The sequence below is a fragment of the Takifugu rubripes genome, chromosome 3, assembly GCF_901000725.2.
Source record: "Takifugu rubripes chromosome 3, fTakRub1.2, whole genome shotgun sequence".
NCBI lineage: Eukaryota > Metazoa > Chordata > Actinopteri > Tetraodontiformes > Tetraodontidae > Takifugu > Takifugu rubripes.
This window is the reverse complement of record NC_042287.1, coordinates 481,740-490,515: the sequence shown is the minus strand read 5'-3', so window position 1 is coordinate 490,515 and position 8,776 is coordinate 481,740. Positions and strand designations below refer to the sequence as shown.

Here is an 8,776-nt window from a genome sequence, read left to right as displayed (position 1 = left end):
GCTGAGCATTTAGCTACCAGGCCCCCCTGCTATAGAACCAGCTCCCTGTCCAGGTACGGGAGGCTGACTCCATCTATACTTTTAAGATTAGGCTTAAAACCTACCTCTTTGAAAAAGCTTATTGTTACTAATTCTGTAGTTCCTGTTACTATTATAGACATACAAATTATCATACTTAGGGGGTCGTCTAATCATTAGGTTAACATCTTAGCTATGCTGTTATAGGCCAAGGCTGCCGGGGTCCGGAAACATGATCACCTGACAGGCCTCTGTCACCCCATTGGGTCATGGTTTCCTCTCCTCTCCTCTCCTTTCCTCCTCCTCCTCATCAAGCAGACTAGTTATGCTGATTCTTGTGCTGATTCCCCCCCCCCTTTCTGTATTCATTTACAGGCATCGCCGCCTTCGGAGCTGCATGATGACCTCCGGCCCCGCTGACCCGCTGTATAAATAGTGTATTTTTGTATGTGTTTCTGTGCTCTGTGCTCTGTGCCCGTCCTCTCCTCTCCTCTCCTCTCCTCTCCTCTCCTCTCCTCTCCTCTCCTCTCCTCTCCTCTCCTCTCCTCTCCTCTCCTCTCCTCTCCTCTCCTCTCCTCTCCGATCCCCGATCCCCGATCCCCGATCCCCGAGCCGATCCAGGGCTGGAGCAGACCCTGGAGGTGGTGTCTCTGGGTCGCCTGTGATGTCTGTTGAGCACAGGTAAACAATGAGACAGGTAACAGTAACTGTGGTAACTTCACCCGCTTCTGTCAGACTGAAGTCCAGAGTCAGACCCCAACCTGTCTCACCTGGACAGTGTTGCCTACTTGTGTCTCAACGGAGACAGTTTCTTTCCCAAAACACCAACAAAAACACGTGATTGCCCAAACCCAAAAATTACTTTGCTTCTCTTTAATATTATTGTTTTCTTGAAAATGATCACAATCCAGCCACTTTTCAAAAGCCGCAATATTTTCCATCAGTATCTTAGAGGTGAAGTAAAGCAAGAACAAGGTGAGAAATGTTGAGATGTTCAGTCTGACATCTGCTGCACCTTTGTCTGAGGATCAAGAGGAATGTGGAGGAGCATCCATCTCAGGGGACAGTCGGGGGGCTCCTCAGCAGCTTTTGCGGAAAAGCCTCGACTTTTTGGGGAGTTTCCTCCAAATACCTGGAACAAACAGACCGCTATCAGAGTGTGTGTGTGTGTGTGTGCGTGCATGTGTGTGTGTGTGTGTGTGTGGTACCTGTCTAGCCGATCCTGGACCACTTTAATGCGGAGGTTTTTCTCCGAGCAGAGATCGTGGTACTTCTGCACCTCCTCTTTGCTCAGGAGTTCCTGGTTCTCTTGGTACAAGCGCTGATTCTCCTGCAGCTCCTCCAGCAGCTAAACAACATTTTCAAGTTGATATTAGACTTTTCCTCAACGAAGCTAACGCCGTCTTTGTTTTGGTACACACTCATTGACCCAGTAACTGCTAGCCATCAAGGGCCTGGTCTCGTCCCAGCTACATTGGTTGCCAACACATGGTCTTTATTGAGCATTATGGATGTTGTGTAGACAGTTGAGACAAGCTCCTGTGGTGCTCATATGTCATAGATGTTCCTGCTAGAAGAGGCTACAGCAGCTGAGGAGAGTTTTGCTCTACCTTCTTATGATACCCCTTGAGGAAGGTGGCAACTGGCTTCTGACTCTCCGTGAACTCTTGTAGACACTTAGCGACGAGCTTCTCAACACCTGCAGCACTCAGACTTTCTGGGAAGTCCATATTTACCAGGTGGGGGATCAGGTAGATATCCACCTGGTCAAGATCCCAATCCTGCAGCTCTGCAATCTGACACAGCACACAGCAGGAGTCAGGACACAAGAGTCAGGATACAGGAGTCAGATATACCAGACAGACCTACAAACACTAGACTGTTGATTCAGTCTAAATGAGGACTGTAACCAGGCTAACGCACTCAGTTAGGACCACACACACGCACGTATGCACGCACGTATGCACGCACAGGTGACACTTGATGAGGCTGCTCAGAAGGGTGAAGCACCCTTATTCAGGTCATCACGCAACATTTGTCACAAAACCGAAGGTCATGATGCATCATTATTTAGCCTCACCTGGGAACTGACAGCCTCTTCCTCAGCTGCTCCTCCTCCTGCTCCTCTTGCCTCTCCTGCAGCTCCTTCAGCCTCTCTAGCATCCATCACCTGACAGAAATATGTTGACAACATAAGTTTGATGGAACACATGATTGTCTAAACAAAAAACTTTTTACTTTCACACAATAATTACGTGTAATTTCTTTGGTTTGTTTTTTTACTTGCGTTCTTCCACACAAATGCATAAAAGTAAGAAGTGTAAATAACTTGAATATTGTCTTTTATTCAGTATCTGTAGTGTTGAGCCTTGACAGTTCTAGTTACCACTCAAGTCACTTCAACGTTAGCTCGCAGAGACGTGTCACACGTCTAGTTTTCGTTCATCGACATACTTCAAATGTAAAAGACATCACTGGAATTAAAACCTGGCTAGCTGGGATGACCCAGGTCCTGAGGTGACCCAGGTCCAGAGGTGGCCCAGGTCCAGAGGGGACCCAGATCCAGAGGTGACCCAGGTCCCGAGGGGACACAGATCCACCCAGGTCCTGGGGGGACACATGTCCACCTGTGCAACCACCCATGCATACACTTTCTCCTGTTTGAGCCAATCAGAGAGTGGTATTTAGATTAGAGGCGGGGCTTCTAGCACTAATAACTCTTGGGTGAAGCACAACAGCGGCTGGATATTGGTAGGGACGTATCTCTAGTGTCCCTCCCATAATGGATGTCCCCTGGTTAGGACTTTAATCAAGCCTGTTTGTGTGTGTGTGTGTGTGTGTGTGTGTGTGTGTGTGTGTGTGTGTGTGTGTGTGCGTGTGTGTGTGTGTGTGTACCTCCTCTTTGCAGTGTTTGTGGGCCAAAGCAGCTCCTGTGTTGGTCCACAGAGAGAAGTTGAGCTGAAGGTTGTTCTCCTCCTCCTCTCTGGACAGTATGATGTCTCTGACCTCCTCACACACCCAGATTTGACAGATAACTGGTTAAATATTTTATTGTAATATATGATGAAATGTGATCTGATACATTTACTGAAGTGGAACTACAGCTGGACCTTCTGGACACTAACAGGTGCAGACAGACATTTTAGCCTGGTTTTAGCCGTCGCAGCAGTGGTAAACTGGAAGAGCGCTGGGAGAGTTCCACCCTCCGCCAAGCAGCTCATTTCCTCACGAACTGGGAGTTACACCCAAAACAAATCCTCCAGTTACTTGGAATACCTTCAGTGAGTCTGGCTCCGTGTGTTACTGGTCTTGAACTCGAGGGCGAGCCTCATTGAAAGGATCCCTGATTCTCAACTATCAGATAAAGAATCAGGACGCTTGAGCGATCTTCGTCTTCTTTTAATGGAGGTTATTCAGCATAAACTACATCGTTAACCAATAGAAGAGTTGTTTCTATACAGTAGTAATGTCAGGGTATGTAAAAGAGAAGGTTGCTCCAAGATCGAAGCCCCTTGGCCTTGATCCTCCAAGGATCAAGGGTCAAAGCGACCATCGCAACGTGACGGGGCGATCCTTTCGGACAATAATCGCCATAGTTACCTCATTACGAGACTCTTCAGCACGCTGAGCTGCTCTGTTTTCCTGCTTCACCAGGTCCTGCAGTATGGAGTAGACTGCTAATCGACTGAGAGGCTTGACAGAAGGATCCGCCTAACGGACGCACAAATGCAGGGTGTTAGGATCCGGGGGGTGGTGGGGGGTAGTGGGGGCTGGTGGTGACAGAGCTGACTTAACGGTCTCTACCTGGAAGGTTCGGAGGTTGCCGCTGGTGAAGTCCTCCGCCCTGCGTGATTCTGTTGCTGCCAGTGGTTTGATGAACACGCGCTTTGAGGGAATGGTTGCGTAATACATCACGTGATAGGTCAACTGGATCTTCCCCTCAACCAGAAGAAACACTCGCCTGGCCACGTCCTCACTGGCTGGAAGGTTGGTGTTCCTGTGGAAACGCTCCTCCACCTTCTGTTGGAACACCACAGGGAGGGAGATGGATCAGCGGCTAAGTCAGGAGCCACAGACATCAGCCCGCCATGCCTCCTCGCCTCCATTATAAACTAGCATAAATATAAACTCGCATCACTTTAAACCACGTTCAAAGCCCCTCCTGAAGGAATAATCCTCAACAAAAGAACGTAAACCTGATAGGAGAGGCCTTAGGTCTCTTCTCTCTCACCTTTGTTTTGTCTTATCGGTTTTAACTTTTACCTTCAGAGGAATGTGGCGCCCATCAGAGAGCCCGTCTGGAACCAAGAAGCTGACGTGGCGGTAGTAGAGGGAGTCAAGGCGGCCCTCGAACGTCTCCGTCATTTCATGTCTTGACAACACTCTCCGCAGCAAGCTGTCTGCTCGGGCACTGCTGTTAAACTCCATCACATGCTCTCCATCCGAGGACCTGTGGACTGGGTCACACATGTCCCTCACTCAAACGTCCCCCGAGGACTCTTGGGCCCCTCTTATTGGCATTTACCTAAAAGGTGGAAAGGCCGTCCAGGCTGGAAGTGCTCGGTGGTGACACGGAGGACCTTGTTGAATTCTCTGTGCTCCAGATGGTCATTTCTGTCTCGATACCATTCCTTCACCAGCTCCACCTCAGTGCCTTCAACACACATATGGTCCAAAGAGGAAAAAGAGCCTCCACGTGTTTCTCCTGCACACAAGGACACTCACAGCTCAGGTCTTTGTACGTTGTCAGTCGGGTGAGCAGACCATCGGACTGCAGGTACAGAGCAAACTTCTCCAGCTTGGCTCTCCGGTAGAGTGTCACCTTCTTCCCCCCAGGATATCGGTGCTCCAGGTCTGAAATACAGAAAGCTCGGCCTCAACTAACAGCTAACTAGTTTGAGACAAACAGACGGGCACACGGGGTGACGGAGGACAGCCTCAGGTTGTGGTGGCGGTACCTTTCTGTGAGATTGAGATGCAACGGCTCCAGGACTGGGGCATCTGGAAAACCCTGGGGCTCAAGTCCGCCTTTAACCCAAACACAAACACAACAGTAACACAACCACCGGATGGATGGGATGGATGGATGGATGGATGGATGGATGGATGGATGGATGGATGGATGGATGGATGGATGGATGGATGGATGGATGGATGGATGAATGGATGGATGGATGGATGGATGGGTGGATGGATGTCCATGGATGAACAATCCCATTTGGGTCTATTTTTAGATCAGGCCACACCTCCTGTTTCCTGCTCAGTTTTCCCAGGAACCGGTTCTTCTTCCTCTCCAAGACTTTCTCCTTCCATTGTTTTTTGCTGGACACTCCAGCCAAGACGGGTTCCCACTGGTCCAAATCTTCCAGGTCAAACTGTACGTCCTGCACACACACGCACACACGCACACACACGCACACACGCGCGCACACACACACACACACACACACACACACAGATGACCTCCCCTGTGAGCTCCAGGCTGTCCTGGGGTCGGTAGGTCTTGACCCTGTGAACTTACGGCACAGTCGCTGCAGCAGTCCTGCATGTTGACGTAGTAGTTGTAGTTGTCCCACACGCTCTCGATGCCCAGGAAGTTCGGGTCATCGGTGTCGTAGCTCCTCCCACTCAGAGCATCGATGAAGAGGTTCCCTTTTATGTCGCGGCTGCCTGACAACACCAGCACCCAGCAGTGGACCCGCACACCTCTCAGGGGGTCAACAGGTCGCTCTTCGACTTCCTGGAGTAGAATGAGGTCAAAGGTCATTGGGCTCTCTCATGCCCAACGACTCCTCCCTCTAAAGCCTCTCTGAGGTTTAGCACAGGAACATTGAGGAAATTGAAGTGTCTACCTGTAGCTTAGTCCCCATCCCAACCCCCTACCCATGGACTCAACCCTCACCCAGCCCCCTACCCATCCTGGACTCAACCCTGACCCAGGCTCACATGCTGAGTAGCTCATCCGTGCCTTTACCTCCTCTAGACTGGACTACTGGAATGGGCTCTGCACAGGGGTTCCTGGGAAGCACCTGCAGAAGCTGCAGTATATCCAGAACAGCACTGCCAGGGTCCTGATGACAGTCTGTATATATGAGCACAAAACCCTCATCTGCTCCCTTCCTGGACAAACATCGCCCTACCTTCAGGACCTCGCCACTCACCAGTCGTCCACCTGTACTCTCAGGTCTAAGGTGACCCCCTCCTCCTCTGAGTTCCCAGCACAAAACTCAGCCCCCCCCCCCATCCAGCTGAGGGCCACAGGAGTCTGGACTCTTTTAAAGTGGTCAACAAAAACCTTTCTATGCTGTGTTGTTTTATCAGATTTGGAGCACTCGAACATCTTTAGTTGATAAGTGGGTGCGAAAATAATCTATTTTCACACAAATATTTGATTTTACAGTGTCTGTTGCAGTCAAGGTTGCCTTCAGGTATTTCACACAAACCCAGCCTGACCCCCAACAAGCGGGCCTTGAGGAGGACCAGCCTCACGTGGAGGATCACCTGTGGCTCCTGGGTGAGTGCAGCTTCACTGTCCTTCTTCACGTCCTGCTGCAGCAGATGGCGACTCTGCAGCTTCTTCTTTGGCTTCACTGTGTACTTGTTGTGCTGCGCCTGCGGCCTCACGTCCTGAGCAGCAAACACAAGAGGCAGAGCACAAGAACCTTTTCTCTGGTTCTGATGGAGGAACGTCACTGTCCTCGCCCAACTGTTGAATCGTGGTTAACTTTATCAGGTTTAAACCGCTAAACCAGCCACACCAGTACCTTTTCACCCTTGTCCAGTAGGGGGCACTCCTGCTGGGTCAGGTCGCACTCACACAGCTCCCTGCTGGCATAGCCGCTCACACAGAAGGCCTGGTAGTCGGCACCAATCAGCAAGCTGCACAGCAGCACCGCCGCCTCCAAACACGTGGCAGTTTGACTCCGCAACACCGTGGAGGGTGAGAACAGCTGCTGGGGCTGGAGCAGCACACACACACACACACACACACATGCACACACACACACACACACACACACATGCACACACGCACACACACACACACACACACACACACACACACACACACACACACACACACACACACACACACAGAAGGAGGCATGAGGGTGGCCTGTAACACAGACAGGACAAAAGTTATCCGTCCTCACCAGGTTCACCGGGGACTCCAGGGGCTTCAGGGACAGGAAGTCCGCCACAAAGGCAGCACAGCCCCTCCAGTGGTGGAGTTCAGGGTGCTCTGGTGCCGTGGGCCGGAGAGTGGTGGACACAAACTTCTGCAGATTACAGGACAACGTCAGACGGGTCAGAAGTCCGTTTGGGGGTGGAGGAACGGTGGGTACCTGAACTCCATTCTCATTTTCCAGGCACAGCAGCAGCGGTCTGCGTTGGGGGAACAAGTGGGAATACTGACGCTGGAAGTTGTTGCCGATCGCGACCATTCGAGCCTCAGAGGGAGAGTTGTGGAGTTCTATGGTGACTCTGGAAGCACAAACATTCATGATCATCTTGGGTGGGCGGGCCAGGAAGGGGGCAGGTAGCTGGAGGGTCCCTCCTCACTGTGGTAATATGGTTAGAGGTGGTGCAGTGAGTTCCTGCAGGTCTGAAGGGCCCTACAAGATGCCTCCATCTAAACGCAGAGTTTCCTATAAGTACCGGCGCTCTCCCTCCCTCCGAGCGGCCTCTGCTGCTCGTCTGTCCCTCCCAGGGAGACGGGTCGCTCCTCTGTGGGTCTCCTTCAGGTTTCTTCTTCTCTCTACAAGGGTTTTAAGTTTTTCCTGACCCAGGTTGAGGGTCTAAGGACAGAGGAGGTCACAAGTGTGCAGCTTGTAAAGCCTCCAAGGCAACATCGTTTGTGATTTTGGGCTCTAAATACAATAAAGTTAACGTTAAACCCCCCAGTCTGGTGTCCCACAGCTCAGCTTCCCTTCGTTTTCACTCTGGAACCTGCAGCTGGATCATAAATCATGTCATCATCATCATCATCATCATCCTAAATGATTCCATCACCATAACGTTAGAATTCAACATGCCTCGTTAGCATAGCTTCTTTTCTCTTTAGCCTCTTGTCTGCAAGTGTGAGTGTGTGTGTGCTCACAGCAGAGCTTTGTGCTCCTCCTGCCGCTGTGATCCTCCTCTGCGCTCCTCCTGCCGCTGTGATCCTCCTCTGTGGTCCTCCTGCCCCTGTGATCCTCCTCTGTGCTCCTCCTGCCCCTGTGATCCTCCTCTGTGGTCCTCCTGCTGCTGTGATCCTCCTCTGTGCTCCTCCTGCCCCTGTGATCCTCCTCTGTGCTCCTCCTGCTGCTGTGATCCTCCTCTGTGCTCCTCCTGCCCCTGTGATCCTCCTCTGCACTCCTCCTGCCCCTGTGATCCTCCTCTGCGCTCCTCCTGCCCCTGTGATCCTCTTCTCTGCTCCTCCATGTCTGCAACATAAATACACTCTTCTTTATTCACACTCATCTCGCGGTTGGCTTTTCTGTGTGTGAGCAGGTGATTTAGTCACCTGTCATTTTCCATCATCCCGTTCACCTGAGTGCGTTTCTCCTGTGTGACCACTTTATCCCTGCTCGTTAATGCTCTTTAGATCAAACAGTTTAATGCGTCCTCACTGCACGGTCACGTGTTAATCACATGATGATGAGCTAAACAGATTATGTGGAATGTGAAATATGTCTGGAGTCTGCGCGCGACACGCTGGAACTTTTTAATTTTAGCTTCCCCCAAACATCGGTAAGTCTTCCGACTTTGTGACTCACCT

At 51.0% G+C, this 8,776-nt stretch overlaps 1 protein-coding gene across 1 annotated transcript; it reads right to left on the bottom strand.

The window, feature by feature from the left end:
* Positions 1-876: 876 nt before the first annotated feature.
* LOC105419539 (dynein regulatory complex subunit 7-like) lies at positions 877-8,178 on the bottom strand. Its single transcript, XM_029834379.1, has 18 exons — positions 8,117-8,178; positions 7,362-7,500; positions 7,170-7,295; positions 6,783-6,977; positions 6,520-6,645; positions 5,540-5,758; positions 5,265-5,402; positions 4,977-5,046; positions 4,744-4,872; positions 4,544-4,672; positions 4,282-4,475; positions 3,823-4,038; positions 3,619-3,729; positions 2,914-3,024; positions 2,099-2,188; positions 1,629-1,814; positions 1,227-1,366; positions 877-1,150 (listed from the first exon to the last, which is right to left on the bottom strand). Exons 2-18 carry the CDS (start codon positions 7,458-7,460, stop codon positions 1,075-1,077), a joined length of 2,355 nt encoding a protein of 784 aa, XP_029690239.1. The 5' UTR covers positions 7,461-7,500; positions 8,117-8,178; the 3' UTR covers positions 877-1,074.
* Positions 8,179-8,776: the final 598 nt, after the last annotated feature.